Genomic DNA, 16,228 nt, shown 5'->3' on the forward strand with positions numbered 1-16,228 from the left:
ATCAATTTTATAGTGCTGTGTGTGTGTCTATAATCTATTTACCAGCATTCCTACTTCAGTATGTGCCTGTTAATAAGATTAGTAATTAAAAAGCTTGATAGGAATTGGCAAGCATGCCTCTGCCTTGCCCTCCCCTCACAGCCGGGCTGGCGTGGAGGCGGTGCAGGGCTGGCAGAGCACCTGTGGGCTGGCAGCAGCAACAGGACAGCTGCCCACCTGCAGGACATGGAGAAGGCCCGGCCGCTGTGGGACAACCCCTTGCAGTTTGTTTTCGCCTGCATCTCTTATGCCGTGGGGCTGGGGAATGTCTGGAGATTCCCATATTTGTGTCAGATGTATGGTGGAGGTAAGTGCAGTTTGCATTTCTCGCTTTCTGCCTCTAGAAGTGTGATGATGAGCTCCAGAGACGTTTTGTCCTTGTTGACCCCACCAGGGTCTGGAGCAGAGCAGGAGGTCAGTTTTTTCTTCTGCGTGTTTCAGGAGGAAAGTTCCTTGTACTGTGCAAGGAGGGGACAACATACAGCTGGCTCAGGGTTTGTCTGCTTTGTTTTATGTGTTCTTTAGCATAAGATGTTCACCTGACCGCTGCCCCTACACAGCACTCACTTGTCAGAAGAACAATGGAACTGTGGGAAGCCCCATGTTTTGTAAAAGCAGAGTGAGAACTGTAGGTCCGTATGATATTTACATATTGCTTTCCTGCCCCCTCAAGCCACTCTGAAGGCATCAGAAATGAGTTCAGATCCTCACAATTTCACTGAGAGGTAACTGAATCAAGTAAGAGGTGGGAAGATGTTCACACTGAGTTGATTGAAGGATCTGCTGTAACATATCAAGGAGCTGTCATTAATGTGTTGTCCTTTATACAAACCTTAGTCCGGGAGTAACTTGTCTGCAAAGCTGCCTTGAATTTGGATGAAAATCCTCAATCAGCAGGAGCTCCTGTGCTAATGCCCCACAGGAAGCTTTGAAAATAGGGAATAAATGGGCTCAAAAATGCCCAGTCACCACCTTTGAAAGTCCATCCCTCTCCTAGGTCCAAACTGGAGAAAGGTGATATCCAAATCATATAGCAGCCATGGATGTTGTTCCTTAGAAATTGAAAGTCATTTAATTAGTTAATTGAAAAACACCACTAACAATCTCTTTTAGTGTATAACTATCTCTGGTTTACTGGCATTTACTGAAGAACTACCTGTGCAGAAACTGTCTGTTTTCATAAACCACCCCAGTTTTATATTATTTCCCATGCTGTATCCATTGTCAGAGCATTGGACCCATCTTATACATGCATTAAGCAACGTGATCAGTATCTGCCTCATTTACTGCTGGTCTGCTTCTGACTTGTTCCTTTCAGGAAAGAAACACACACAGGTGTTTCAGTTGTTCTTGTTCATTTTGTGCAATGAGCGTTGACTCACGGCTTGCTTTTAAATGCAGAGGTGGTGGGATGTGGTTCATGCTGGTTGTTGAGAAGCCAGCTCAGTGCCAGGACCACATCAGAGCTGCCCTGAGGGATTGGGTCAGAAAAATCAGACAATGCAATGGACAGAACTACAGCAGAAGCAAAATGCTGCTGTGTCTGAAGTTTCCTAACCATTTGGTTGGCAACCCTGCACACAGCAGGGGGGTTGAAACTAGATGATCATTGTGGTCTTTTTCAACCCAGGCCATTCTATGATTCTGATTTCTGAGATCAGAAGTGATGGAAGGGCTGGATTCTGGGAATACTTATCAAGGCAGAGGTTTTGGAGAGTAAAGGCTTCATGTCCAACACTGAGCTCTGGCACAACACTCAGGTGCCTGCATGCAATTAAACTGCACACATGTGCTCCAACAGCTCGTCTTGGCAGACACCCTGACAGCAGAACTCAAACACTGAGGAGGAGGTTTTGTGGTTTGTCCTTATGTCAATAGCATAGTAGATGGTGAAAATTCTCTGACACATAACCCAAACTGGAACATTGATAAACCATAGAAAAAGAGTAAATAAAATCAAGTGTTTTCTGAAAAGCATGTTTTTCTAAGAGCAGTTTCTCCACTAGTTCTGTCCTCCTGGTTAAATTTCCCAGGGGAGCAGCAGTTCTCCTTATTGTTTGTCCAAAACTCCTGACAGCAGGCTTTTCTTCTCCTAATTACTTTCACTGCCCTCTTAGAAAGCATTGAGTGCCTTTCCAGGGGGCCGCAAGACTCACACCAAACAAAACAGTGCTGCAGGAATTCAAGTGCTGGGTATGCCAGGCACCCAGGGATGCTGGCAGCTGCCCCTTGGCCTCCTCTTTGCAGGGAGCACGGCCAGCCCTGTCAGGCCCAACAGATCGATTGCCTCCCTTGTGGCATGGGAAGTTACCTAACAGGCTAACAAAGGCCTTGTTAGTAAAGACAGAGTTGGGCGGTAGGACATTAATTCCAAGAATAAACCGGATTATTGCTCAGTGTTTATTTCCAGTCCTTTGCCTCGGCCACTGCCGGAGCCCATTCTTCTGTGCCACTGCACCAAGCCCATCGTGAAGAATGTTAATGCCACAGATTAAATCCTACATAAGAGATATTTACGTAAATTTTTTGGCTCGCTATAAAAAGAGAACCAGGAAAGGCTTCAGGAAGAAATCCAGGGTTTGACTCAGTCAGCAGCTCTTTCTTGATATGAAGGGAAAGGATTTTGTCTTCCCACCAGAAATTCAAGCTAATGCACATCCTGCTCTTCACCTTCTTCCCTCCTTCCTGCCAGGCTTCAATACATTACTAAAATTCTCCATTCTATGTGGATATTGCTACTGCTTTGCTCCCTATCACAGAATGCTGCATGTAAAGCCCACTTCTACTTGCCTTCATTTGTCTTAGCACAGAGGTCAGCGTGGCATGTTGTTACCTGTTAACAGCTCTGCACATTGCTCCAGCCGTTGGTGACCCACAGTTGAACAACAAAAATCCCAGCCCTGCCAAATGCCCATGGAAAATTCCTGGTCCTGGCCAGGACACCTGCTGAAACCCCAAGAGATGTCCCTCAGGCTGTGTCGTGCTCCTGAACAAATGTGCTGGGACAGGAGCCAGCCAGCCACCACCACTGGGGCAACTTGGCTGCTGAGAGTGCAGTGCAGTATTTATAGGCTGACGGTATGCTGGACACTGTCTGTTTTCCCTTGCAGGTGGCTTTTTGATCCCATACGTCATCATGCTGATCGTGGAGGGGATGCCGCTGCTCTACCTGGAGCTGGCAGTGGGGCAGCGCATGCGCAAGGGCAGCATCGGAGCCTGGAAAATAATAAGCCCCTACCTCTGTGGGGTTGGTATGTCCTCTATTTCCATCTTTTATTTTGTTGCTTTTTTTTTTTTTTTTTTTTAAAGTACCTAAGGAACACAGATAATTTGTCCTTCATAGATGAAAACAGGCAAGAGATGGGTTTCCAACAGGCTTAGCAAATGCTGGGCATTTTCCCCCTCCCTTTCCTAGCACTGGTGCTGAACCTTGCTCAGGCACAGAGGCCTGAGCCCCCCACTGCCCTGGGGCAGGCTGCCAGAATGGTGGCAGCCTGAAGATCAGAGCCAAACTCAGCCCCAGGGTGCCCATGCTGAGCGTCAGCCCCACAGAGCAGCAACCTGGGGCTTTGGCTTCCTCACTATAGCTTTGTATATATCAGAGCTCAGACTTCGCAACTTTATTAAGACATTAAATCACCCCCATGGCCCAAGTGAGCTTGCTTACATGCATGTTTTGTTGTAACAATAAATTGAATGTTCACTCACCAGGGTGACTGAAGCGTAGAGCTCAGTTCAGGCCAGACCTGACAGGAGGAGGCCATCTTGCCGTTACTGGCTTCTGGGCTTTGCCACTGACCGCTCACTCTCTTCCACCTGCAGGCGTTGCCAGTGTGGTCGTCTCCTTCTTCCTCTCCATGTACTACAACGTGATCAATGCCTGGGCCTTCTGGTACCTCTTCCACTCCTTCCAGGTACATGGGTGCCTGGTGGTGTGGCTTAGCCCCATGGAGGACCAGGGCTTTGCACTGGTACTGGACATTGCTTGGCTCTGGGATAGTCCACATCATGTGCTCCAGAGCAGGAGTTCAGTCCTCTGGGAGAAGCTCAGAGCTAGAAGATATGCTTGGCTCCAGCAGAGATGGTTGGAGAGGCTGGTCATCTGGGAGAGGGTTGGTCCCCGGGGAGAAAGTCATCCTTAGGAGATGGGGTTGGCTTCAGGTAAGATGATCAAAGAGGCTCAGTCCTCTCTGGGAGAGAGAGGGTCGTCTCCAGAGGAGAGGATCAGCCCTTGGAGAGTGAGTAGTTCCCTGGCCTCACTACCAAGGGATGGTGTCAGCACAGGGCCAGGTGGTACAACATGGGGACAAGCCAGCCCCAAGGGAAAAGCTTCCCTAACCTCTATTTCCACTGCTGTCCTCTCTCCCTTCCAGAACCCACTGCCATGGGCCACCTGCCCCCTGAACAGCAACCGCACAGGGTACGAGGAGGAGTGCGAGAAGACATCTTCCACCCAGTACTTTTGGTACCGGCAGACCCTGAACATCTCCCCCTCACTTGAGACCAGTGGGAACGTGCAGTGGGAGCAGGCACTGTGCCTCACACTGGCCTGGCTGGTGGTCTACCTCTGCATCCTCCGTGGCACCGCGTCCACAGGCAAGGTAAGGGGCAAGCACCCTGTTGGTGCTGATGGTGGCAGGAGACACCTATTCCTCAGGCTTTGCAAGAGAAAAAGAGGTCTACTTGGTCTTTTTGCTTTCTTTTTATCTGCCGCAGAAGTTATGAGGAGGGGGAGGAAAGAAATGTCCTAAGAGCCTTCACTGAGAACAGGGCTGAGTGCTGTAATCCACAAATCGCATTAGACAAGCACAGAAGCCCAAGAGACTGCTAACTAAGAGTAACCTCTGAAACTTGCTGCAGCTGGGTTTGTGGGCAAAAATGACCCCAATAAAATAGCAAAGATGTACTGACAATGCATAGCAATGGAAGGGGCACCTCAGTGCAAGAAAGAGCAACCCTAGTGTATTTGCAACAGAACAGAAGGGTTTATGAGACGGGCACAGGGCTGTTCTGCTGAGGAACACAAAACTGATGCATTTCAAGTCAAGTCTTGTTGCAAGGAAAGACAGATGCCTGAAGATACAAACCTGCTTCTTCCATAAGGAGCTGCCACTCAGCCAAATGTAGTGTTGTTGGGTTTCTTCCCTATTGGCATTCCAACATCAGAAGAGGTTGGCATGGCTCTATTGAGCCCACCCTCATACTTGTCCCTGGCTCGTGAGTCAGTTTTTACACAAGTTTTTAGATGAATCATCAGAATGTATGCAGAGAGAGGTTGCTTGTCTTCTTCCTTTTTTTTGTGCCTGACTCTCCCTGTGGTAGCTTAGATTCATTTATCTAAAGTCTTTTTTTATATCCAAATTAGGATGTTGTCATTCAGTTTGATTTTGATCCTTTAGGTCTGCAGTCCTTTCTCTTAGAGCAGATGTTGACCTTTGATGAGCAAACCAATATTATTTCACTAAATGCAGAGCTGAGCTCAGAAAAGCTGCAAATGTTTTAAATTTTCTCTTAATGAGAAGACCCTTGGAACAGTAGCATAGAGCTTTATTAACAATAAAAATCTAAATTTTTAGATTTACCTGAAAATATTCGTTTAAAGGGTAGTACAGATAACAAATACAATAATGGCAGTTCTTCATGTGCACTACTGAGATGTTCCCCTTCCTTCCCATAGGTCGTCTATGTCACAGCCTCCTTGCCATACTGTGTTCTCATCATATACCTCATCAGAGGACTGACACTTCACGGAGCTGTCAACGGGTTGATATACATGTTTACTCCAAAGGTATGGAAAAACAGCACTGAACTTTTAACTAGATGTTATTAGTGACTGAATGTGTAGGTTTTCAAAAGGTGGCAATGCTGCCTTTCTTCTTAACAGAGTTTTTCCATTGGTAGCCCTGGTGTGACACTGTCTGAAAGTCCCCAGCAGTGAGCTGCTAGTGGCTTCCCTGTCACATCGCCCACTCCTTTGCTTTCCTGCAGAGAAGGATGCCCTCTAACGCCACCTGCAGTGTACTGCTTCCAAACTGTGCAGTAATCCTGCTAGACCTACGGCCCTGAGTTAAAAAGGTTGTGCAAAGGGACCCAACCCTTCACTCCTGGGTGTGGGCATAACCTCATCACAGTCGCTGTCCCAGTCCCCGTCCCTACAGTCTCCAAGGGGCAGTACAAAGTGTGCAGCTTCACAGCCCCATCCTCCCGTCTGGTTTTGCAGCTGGAGCAGCTGTCGAACCCCAAAACGTGGATCAGCGCCGCCACACAGATCTTCTTCTCACTGGGTCTGGGCTTTGGCAGCCTCATTGCCTTTGCCAGCTACAATGATCCGAGCAACAACTGTGAGCGGCACGCCATCATCGTCTCCCTCATCAACAGCACCACGTCCATATTCGCCAGCATCGTGACTTTCTCCATTTATGGCTTTAAGGCGACGTTTAACTACGAAAGCTGCATAAACAAGTAAGAGCTGGGTATTTTGTTTACTTCTTTGCCACTAGAAGCCATTCCTTGCAAATTAAATGGGAGGTGAACAAACAACAGCATGCAGCACCAGATCTAGGACTGCTCTAGTGAAGGTGATGAGGCCGTTGGGACCAGGCATCCCCAGGCAGCACTCCCCCAACCTCTTTCCCTCACTTGGCCCTGGCAGCTCTGTTCCATCTGCAATGGGCACTAAACTCCAGCCATCCACCACAGGGTGATCCTGCTGCTGATGAATACTTTCGATTTGGAAGAAGGCTCCTTGACAGCAGACAACCTCAGTGAAATGAAGGACTACCTCATGGCTGCCCACCCACAGGAGTATGCCCAGTTGTTGCCCCAGCTGAAAAACTGCAGCTTAGAAGCTGAGTTAGACACGGTAAGAATCACAGAATAATTAAGGCTGAAAAAGACCTCTCAGATCACCTAGCACAATCACCAACCCACCCCCACCATGCCCACTGACCACATCCCTCAGTGCCACAACCACACAGTTCTTGAAGACCGCCAGGGACGATGACTGCACCACCTCCCTGAGAAGAAATGTTTCATAATATCCAACCTGAACCTCCTTTGGTGCAACTTGAGGCCATTCCCTCTCATTCTATTGCTGTTACCTGGGAGAAGAGGCCGATCACCACCTCACCGCAGTCTCCTTTCAGGCAGCTGTAGAGAGCAATCAGGTCTCCCCAACAGACCTCCTCTTTTTCAGAGGCACACTGCTAGCTCACGTGCAGCCAGCTGTCCACTAACACTTCCTGGTCCTTTTCCTCCATGCAGCTTTCCAAAGGGGCTGCTTTGCATTTTGTCTGGGCTTCAGTCCCCCTTGCTTGGCACATTCTGCATCCCTGGAGCGTCAAATTGAAAGGCACTACAAGGAATTTGACTTCCTTCCCCTCTGAAATGATTCCTTATCATAAGCTTATAGATGGCCAAGCCCCCAACTCACTCACTGCCTCCTTCCTGTCAACAGGCTGTCCAAGGAACTGGGTTGGCATTCATTGTCTACTCAGAAGCCATCAAAAACATGGAGGTGTCTCAGCTGTACTCTGTGCTCTACTTTGCCATGCTGCTAATGCTGGGCATTGGCAGCATGCTGGGCAACATCGCCGCCATCCTTACGCCTCTGACCGACAGCAAGGCCATCACCTCACGCTTCTCTAAGGAGGTGATCTCTGGTAAGTGCCTGCAGTGCGGTACCCGTGGCCACAAGGAAGAGCAGGCATGCATAGCATGCTGCCCCACAGCCCCTCAGCATCCCTCTGTCCTCAAGGAGAGAAAGGCATGGAATCACAGAATTGGTAAGGCTGGAATAGACCTCTAAGATCATCTAGTCCAGCTGTCAACCCATCATCTCCATGCCCATTAACCATGTCCCTCAGTGCCACATCCACATGGTTCTTGAACACCTCCAGGGATGTGACAACCAGCTCCCTGGGCAGCCTGTGCCACTGCCTCACTGCTCTCTGAAGAGACTTTTTCTAATATCCAACTGGAATCCAAGTGCAGGACCAGGCACTTGGTCTTGCTGAAGCTCATGCAGTTGGCTTCAGCCCATTGATTCATCCTGTCCAGACCCCTCTGTAGGGCCTTTCTACCCTCAGACAGATCAACACTTCCTCCCAACTTGGTGTCATCTGCAAACTTACTAAGGATGCACTCAACCCCCTCATCCAGATAATCAGTAAAGATATTAAATCAGTCCAGCCCCAATACCGACTACTGGGGAACACCACTCATTGTGTCACCAGCTGGATTTAACTCCACTCACGAGCATCCAGCTGGGCTGCCAGCTTCTGCAAGAGAATGCTGAGGAGGACAGTTACAGCCTTTACTAAAGTTTAGGTAGATTACATCCACTGCTTTTCCTCAACCAATGGTCATCCAGTCATAGAAGGAGATGAGGCTGGTCAGGCAAGACCTGCCTCTTGTGAAACCATTTTGGCTAAGCCTTGTTCCCTGGCTGTCCCACGCATGCTGCATGATTGCATTGCACAAAGGGCCAGGAGGAAGGCCAGGACATGTGTAGCAAGTGGCTCAGCAGTTTTGCATACATGTCACCACCATCCCCAGATGGGAAAAACTATTTTACCACTGTTACTATCAACCAGAATTCAGAGTCCTCCACACAGACAAAAGAGCGTGGGAGGAAGCATTTAAAATCCATGTTTTCATCAGGCAGACAAGAGAGATGAGTGTGAATAGCTCAGTAACACACACAGTGCCCAGAAGCTGCAGTAGCTCACAGCTGAAGAGCCCAGCAGGAACAAAGGGCTTGCCAAGGCCATGACTAGCACACAGTTTTCCTCACTCAGTGGTGAGGGTGTGCTGCAACTGTGCAGTAGGTTGGCAGTTAAAGGATACAGCAGAACATTCACAAACACGCACGTGGGCCACACCTTTGTCAGAGGGCAAAAACTTGACTCTCTTTTGCAACCCATGGCACTTTGAGATCTGTATCAAGAGCAAAGAATCACAGAATGGCTTGGGATGGAAGGGACATCAAGGATCTAGTTCCAGCCCCCCTGTCACAGGCAGGGCCACCAACCTCCAGCTCTGATACTAGACCAGGCTGCCCAGGGCCCCATCCAACCTCATCTTAAACATCTCCAGGGATGGTGTTCATGTCTTGTGTGCTGCCATGTCGCTAAGTACTGAAATACAGGCCTGATATATATGGGGAAGTCATTCAGGCTTTCTCCAGCCCCTGCAACAGCAGGCATTCCCAAGATAAACACTACATGCTCCTCATGCGGTTCGATTTCCAGGTACAAGGGCAGGGTCTCTGTTTTTTCCATGCAGGTTTTGTGTGTTTCATTAACTGCATCATTGGTCTCATATTTACCATGGAGGCTGGGAACTACTGGTTTGACATATTCAATGACTACGCAGCCACCCTCTCGCTGCTGCTCATCGTGCTGGTAGAAACCATTGCTGTGTGCTACATCTACGGGCTAAGAAGGTAACAGCTCAACACCTCCTTTTTTCTCATAGCCAGAGTGAGGTGGGGTGGCAGCCGCAGGCCAGTACTAGAACCGCCACCTGGGGCTATTTTTTTCTGCTAGGTTCTGCTCCCAGCAAGGTGAAGGGGCCTCGTCATTCCAACCTCACTCTCTAATCCGCATGAAGCAGTTTTTCAGGCAACAGTTCTTTGCTCATTACCCCTCCCGGCCAAGTATGCTCTTCACTCCTGCTTGCATTTTCTTCTTTAGGTGCTTCTGAAGTGACGCAGATGAGGGTGCAGATTGAACATACGCAGGAATATGTTGTGTTTTTGTTTCTGTTTTTAAACACAGATTTGAGAAAGATCTTCACACAATGATTGGACGCAAGCTAAACTGGTACTGGAAAACAATGTGGGCTTTTGCTAGCCCTTTGCTCATTATAAGCCTGTTTATATTTTACCTCACCGACTATATCCTCACAGGAACCCTTCAGTACCAAGCGTGGGATAGCACACAGGTAACACAACTGCTTTGTTTTAAAACAAACAAACACACTTCCATTAGTTCCCTCAAGACCAATATCAACTTCAAAAGTAAAAAAAAAATAATTAAAAAAAAAATAGTGCTAGTTCAACTGAACAAAGCTGCTGCTGGCTTTCACAAGCTAAAAGCTTTCAAGATTGCCATAAACATTTTTCTTCACGGCCAAAGCACATTTTAAGAATGCTTAACTGCTTGTTTATTCCAAAGGAATGACTGCTGGGTAAGCAATTGGCTCATAACCTTCTGTGAAAATGTTCCTAGCATGTAGAAACAAATTAAGCACTTGGTTTTCATGCCACCACTTATTTGGGAGCCTGCTGAGGGCCTGCCCTGCTGACCGAGCGTCAGCGTGAGCCCACGGGCCCAGGAGCAGAATGAAGCCACACATCCATGTGGAGCCACCTTGTTAAGAGAAGCAAACCAAAGCCAAAATCACACGTAACAGCTACAGCAGCTCTGTTCTCATTATCAGTTTTAAGGCCGTGAGGTGGGACAAAGAACAGCGCTGAGGACACTCATGAGCAGTTTCACCTCAGGCAGCAGTGCCTGTGCTTCTCTGCTGGCCCATTTAAATAAACACGTGGCCAGAATGACTTTGGGATGTAGCAAACCAGATCCAACGCTCCTTCTCTCCCTTGTAGGGGCAACTGGTGACAAGGGACTACCCCAGCTACGCCCTGGCAGTGATAGGGCTGCTGGTGGCCTCATCCACCATGTGCATACCCCTGGGGGCACTCCTAACTTTCGTAAGGAAGAGACTGAAGAGGGAAAGAGTCTCCACTGTCGCATGAACGCAGAGAATTGGATTGGGAAAGACCTTACCCGCACCACCAGTGACCAGGCACTTCTGGAAGCCAGCAGCAACCATTACTTGTAGCAGCTACTTAGAGATTGGAGAATCTTGGTGCTATATTTACCAAAAAGTGCTCTTGGGAGGTCCCTCAGTGGTTCAGAAAACAAGCTCTCCTGTAACAAGATGAAGCTTTAATATGGCCTCTCTAAGAGGGGGAGAAGCAAAACAGCAGCTCACAAATGCTCTAGCTAGCACGAATTAACCAATGCCATCTGTTAGGCAATTCTTCCCCTCTCTGCTGTAGCACTGCCTATCTGGAAAAAGGAGCAACCAAGCAGGCACATTCCTGCACTGAAGTACTGGCAAATATCCCTGCCACTCCAGAAAGCCAACATTAATCATGTGTATTACATCCATGTTCAGCAACGCAGTTTATATCCAAACTGCAGAAGTTCTTGTCTCCAGAAGTGAACTTTCAATTCCAGTGCGCAGTTCTGCCCTGCGCTGTACATTTTGCTAGGGATGCACTGAACAAACATTACAAATGCCTGTAATCAATAAGCTGCCTATAAGCCAACCAACACCCAGTATGCCACACAACTAGCTTTGACAAAGTTCATATCCAAGTGTACTTTAATTTCAATCATGAGATGCAACAGTCCAGCAGTTCCACAGAACTGTTTCATTTGCTCGTGTTAATGTTCTATAGAAGTACCATGCTTAAATTTTAAGCATCGTGTAGCAGAAAACAGTAAAATTTTATCTATGAACTTGTAAAGAGGTCAATGAAGAACACAAGAGACACGCTCATGGGACACAGGTTCTAAATGCAGTGCCTTGATTACGTAACCATTAGAAGATGGCAAGTGCCTTATAAAAGAGGGATTTTGTTTCAAACATTTTCAGAGTGCATCAACATAAGTCTATCTCTATGGTGTAAAGAGCAGGAGATCATTTCACAGCCTTCAGGGGTGGATGAAATCTTGAGTCCTAACACCAACAGGACACGCTTAGTCTGCAGCAGCCTCTAGAAATGCATGCCTCCCTTCCCATAGTTAACTAACAAAGGAAAGACACCTGTTTCACTTTTCGGTTTATTAAAAATGGACATCATAAACAAGACCTGTACAAAAAAAAATCCAAAGTTGCCCAGCATTTGGTAACAGTTGCATGGGAGAAGTTATCGTCTTGGGCCTCCTCTTCCTCTTCCACGACCCCGGCCTCTTCCACGGCCTCGACCACGGCCTCTTCCAGCAACTGAGCAAATAAAACAGGAAGGATGAAACGTGAGACCTTGGAATACTTTAATTTAAATTAGAACATTCTGCTGCAAGCATGAACAACCTAACATCTCATCACATGGAAGCAGTAAGTCAGATATTAAACCTGTTAATTCCCAGAATGTCTTAAGACAGCACTGTCATCTTCTGTGTTAGGCATTCCAGTGCCCAGCTTCCATGGGCTACTGTCTATCTCTGACTTTGTTGCAGACAACAAGGAGCTGAAACAATAATACTTCCAAATACTGTGGGAAGTCTGACAATTCCTATTCTGTTTGATAAAACCTTGTTCTTCAGGAATCAGAAAAAGAAATCGCAACATTTTGCTGCACAGGGCACTTTAGTTATTACCCATATCCCTGGAAAGGTGGTTTTTGTTTTTTTTTTTTTTTTTTTTTTTTTTTTTTACAGCTCACACCATTTCATTAAGTACAGTGTTTAAGGAAAACGTACTCTAAGATTTCCAAGCCCCTTCTCCCAGATCGCAGCAGACTAAAAGGTAGCATTTCTAAAGGGACCCAACACCAGACAGCCCATTCTGTTTCCAAAAATGCCTGTGCCAGTTTCAGACATGATTCCCAGCCCATTGCTTCTCAGTGCTGCCGTGTCGTGGCACACTGAAGAAAGACCACAAAATGATTCAGGCTGAAGGAAATGCTGGAGGTTCTACGGTCCAGATGATGGTAATGTCATTTCAGCCTGTGATGCACACCCCCAAGGGCTCCTTATTCCATTTTATTAACATAAGAAGATTAATTATGATGCATTTTTAGAGCATCAAAGACTGCAGGTCCATATACTTAGGCATAAATTACAGGAGAAATGGCAAGCAGTTACTTTAGAGCACAATTGCCTTTAATTTCTTGAAAGACACACTGTTTAACACTGTTGGGCAAAACTTTTACTGCCTGAGGACACATACAAACTTCATGGAGTTTACTGGATATTGTTAACGGAGTAGAATAAAAACAGAAGCATTCCCTACACTTGGTTAGGCATCTAAGGAAAAGGGCTTTATCCACAGGAACACAGCCTCTGCTCCCTCTGCATTCTGAAGCCCCTCCAGTTCAGTTCTCCAGCAATTATTTGTATCCACTACCACGTGGGATTTCGGTTCAGCAACATTCCTGAGGCAATTCTATACTTTCTTATTAGGCTAAATACGAAGTTACCCACAGAACAAGGGAAACTAAGCAGACATCTTGAAAGCAGGAATTGTACATCTCATTGGTGTTACCTCTGAGAACGTGACAGATTAAGATTTACTTGCACTTGAGGACATTTACATTTTAAAACAGATGCATGAGAAGCCATATAAATAATTTCTCATGAAAGAAAACTACAGACACAAAAAAGGCAGGCAAGGCAGAGCGAGTGAGTTCAGTACAAACCCTCAGAGATGAAAGCAATACAGAAATTAAGATATTCCAAGCATATGCCTTCAGACTAAGAGCATGAAAACAAAGACAAGGCAAAACAAGCAGAGATTGGGAAATCATGCACCGACCTGCTTCTCTTTTCTTGGACTTGACTTTTGGTTCAACATCCACTAGCAAGGTGTCCAGGGGCAAACTGTCTGGCAGAATGAAGTATCGGATGTTATTGCCCCGAATGCTCAGTGTCTCCAGCTGTACAGGCTCCCTGTTCTTCAGTGTCATTTTCACAGCCTTGAGATGAGTATTCATACTGACATCCACTCCTGAAATGGCAGAAGTCTGATTTCAGAGAGTGAAAACACACAGGATGACTCCTCTCCGGCTATTATTAATTGTGCACACGCTTCAAGACTTTGCTAACACGCACTTCTGGATCTGCGCCATTCGTTAATTAAGCCTCTAACTGGAAGAAGAAACTACATCTTTTTTTCCTCTGTTAAGTTATGCTGATTTATCAGCTGCTGTCCTCAACACTTCACTGATATATTTCCAATGGAAGAGCCACTTGCTACCAGCTGTAGGGATCTGTTCCTAGGTCTTAGTCACAGCAACACTGTGAATGCTTAGAATGATTCCGCTGGACAAAAAGTAAACTGCCACTTATTACAAAACCATAACATTTGTCTTTACTCCTTTAAAAAGCAGGAAAACAAATTTTTGAGTAGGAAAAAAAAACACTGCATTTCCTTGTTAAGTACAACCATTATTTTCTGATCAAAAACATCTAATATTAGCATGAGAAGCACCAACTGTAGGTGGCACTGCGGCTGCAAACACACTTTGTGCACCCATGTACAGGGATGACTATCATTTTAGAGCCACAGATGACATTGCAGGGTTTTAGAGGTTCTTAGCACAGCATGAGAGAAACTCTGCTCAACAGCGAAGGCTGCCAGAACACGAGGGTAGAGACACACAGACTGCTGCCATTAGAGACAGGTTCTAACAAAGCTGATGGATCTGGCTGCAAAAATGACATGCTTTTAACCCCACCACATCTCAGTAGATTGCTGCTGGCCAATGAAAGCACCTAGCAATCCCTTGTAATACAACTCTGTCACGCTTAAGCTATTTTTAAGAAATCTTTATTATTAGGTGGTTGTTTTTTTGTTTTTTTTTTTTTTGTTTTTAAAGTTAGAGACCAGCAACAAGACCAAGCTCAGTCATCAGGTTAACTACAAGGCTTTGCTTTACTGAATACTGCACATCTGGATGCCTTTTGAGCAACTTTAAAATGAGTATTCTTGGAATGCTATCAGCCTCTAACCTTACTAAAGCAAACAAGAACATCTATGCACTTTCCTGTGCACAAGAGGCAACTCATCAGCTAAAATGGCTTTTCTCAAAGCCTTCAGCTCAGGGAAGAGGAGGAGTGCCCTCACTGTGCAGACCTGCACAGGAGTGATTCCCTACACACAGACACACACCCACCCACCCCTGTTTGCAGGACAGGCCTTAGGCTACAGCAGGAGACCAGGATCCCTTTAACTATACATTCAGAAGCCAATTTAATGAAACCAATGTGTGCACATACAAATATGTGTTTCCATACCTTAAGCAGGGTAAAAACATCGTCCTCACAACCAACTTTCAAGCTTTCAAATTTAAAATCTTGATTGTCTCAAAGCTGTAGCTACATTCAGCACTTACTATTATCTGAAGGGACCTCCAAGTTCCAGCCCCAAGATGTACTGAAACATCTTACAAACACGTAGGCTGTACGCCCATTGCTCTTTGATACAGCACTAACACTGTCTCACCAATGCCTGCATGCTGCTGCAGTAATTTCAGGTTGCCATGCTTACACCAGCGCCAGCACTGGTCTCCTTTAGCCCACACAGCTCTGGTCAGACTGTGGGGCTGCTGGCACACCATACCTGTGATGGTGCCATGCACCTGCGTCCCGTTCTTCAACTCGATGGTCACAGTCTCGTGACTCAGCTTCATCAGAAACCTAGGAATTAAGCACAGGGTGTTCACTGTCACACTAAGCCTTATACCTATCCAACCACATGCTGCTACAGAGAACAGATATGTACCGAGTGCTGCGTTCTAAGTGAAACGTTCCCAGCTGCCGTCAATTCCACTGACGGTGCTCCATCGGCCAAAGCCAGGGCCTGGGAAGGCAGCACCGGGCTCAGGCAGTGCTGGGACAACTCCTTTAGACATAGGGTTTGGGTTTCGGGCGCCCTGTTGTGTTCGAGATCCCTCGTGCATCCCTTCCAACCCGGGATACTGCGTGACTTCATCGGCTCAGAGCCGCAATAAGGAGAAGCCATTTTAGAAGTCGGTACCGCGTGAAGCCGCTTCTACCCGGCTCCGCCCCCAGCCGCACGGAGGAGTTTCCCGGGCAGCCCCGCTCTGCAGGCCCGGCCGCCCGCCGCAGAGCCCAGGGTGCGCCGAGGCCCCGCCAGGCCGGGCGGCCCGAGAGCGGGGAAAAGGCGGGCGGCGCACGCGGGCTTCCCGCCGCGATCCGCCTCCATCCGCTCACCTGACGAGCTTCATAGCGCCGACGGGACGGCGCGGGGGCCGCGGGGCCTTCGGCGGGCAGCGGCGGCCGCCCCTGGGGACACGGAGAGCCCTCGGCGGGAGCGCTGCGAGCGCGGGCGGAGAGGAACAGGGCCTCCGACGAGCGGGCCGCGCCCCAGCAGCTCTAGCGGCCGCCGCCGGCTGCGATCAATGGGCGGAAGCGGCGCGGCGGAAGGGGCG

General features: G+C 47.5%; 2 protein-coding genes across 4 annotated transcripts; one reads left to right on the forward strand and one right to left on the reverse strand.

Annotated features, from left to right (window-relative positions):
• Positions 1-121: 121 nt before the first annotated feature.
• Positions 122-10,846, forward strand: SLC6A20 (solute carrier family 6 member 20). 2 transcript variants are annotated; one of them, XM_019616575.3, is made up of 12 exons: positions 122-346; positions 3,150-3,290; positions 3,862-3,953; positions 4,413-4,640; positions 5,717-5,827; positions 6,260-6,501; positions 6,739-6,901; positions 7,496-7,700; positions 9,325-9,484; positions 9,819-9,863; positions 9,950-9,984; positions 10,652-10,790. In XM_019616575.3, the coding sequence occupies exons 1-11, from the start codon at positions 226-228 to the stop codon at positions 9,975-9,977; spliced, it is 1,536 nt and encodes a 511-aa protein (XP_019472120.1). In that variant the 5' UTR covers positions 122-225; the 3' UTR covers positions 9,978-9,984; positions 10,652-10,790. The 2 variants fall into 2 exon arrangements, with proteins under 2 accessions (XP_019472120.1, XP_010711257.1); XM_010712955.4 differs by having other exon boundaries at positions 123-346; positions 9,819-9,984; positions 10,652-10,846.
• A 1,037-nt stretch (positions 10,847-11,883) lies between these two features.
• SNRPD1 (small nuclear ribonucleoprotein D1 polypeptide) lies at positions 11,884-16,228 on the reverse strand. 2 transcript variants are annotated; one of them, XM_085226497.1, is made up of 4 exons: positions 16,011-16,228; positions 15,397-15,473; positions 13,591-13,782; positions 11,884-12,060 (listed from the first exon to the last, which is right to left on the reverse strand). In XM_085226497.1, the coding sequence occupies exons 1-4, from the start codon at positions 16,022-16,024 to the stop codon at positions 11,984-11,986; spliced, it is 360 nt and encodes a 119-aa protein (XP_085082623.1). In that variant the 5' UTR covers positions 16,025-16,228; the 3' UTR covers positions 11,884-11,983. The 2 variants fall into 2 exon arrangements, with proteins under 2 accessions (XP_085082623.1, XP_010711259.1); XM_010712957.4 differs by lacking the exon at positions 16,011-16,228 and adding an exon at positions 15,559-15,759.

The sequence above is a fragment of the Meleagris gallopavo genome, chromosome 6 (genome assembly GCF_905368555.1).
Source record: "Meleagris gallopavo chromosome 6, MGAL_WU_HG_1.1, whole genome shotgun sequence".
Taxonomy (NCBI): domain Eukaryota; kingdom Metazoa; phylum Chordata; class Aves; order Galliformes; family Phasianidae; genus Meleagris; species Meleagris gallopavo.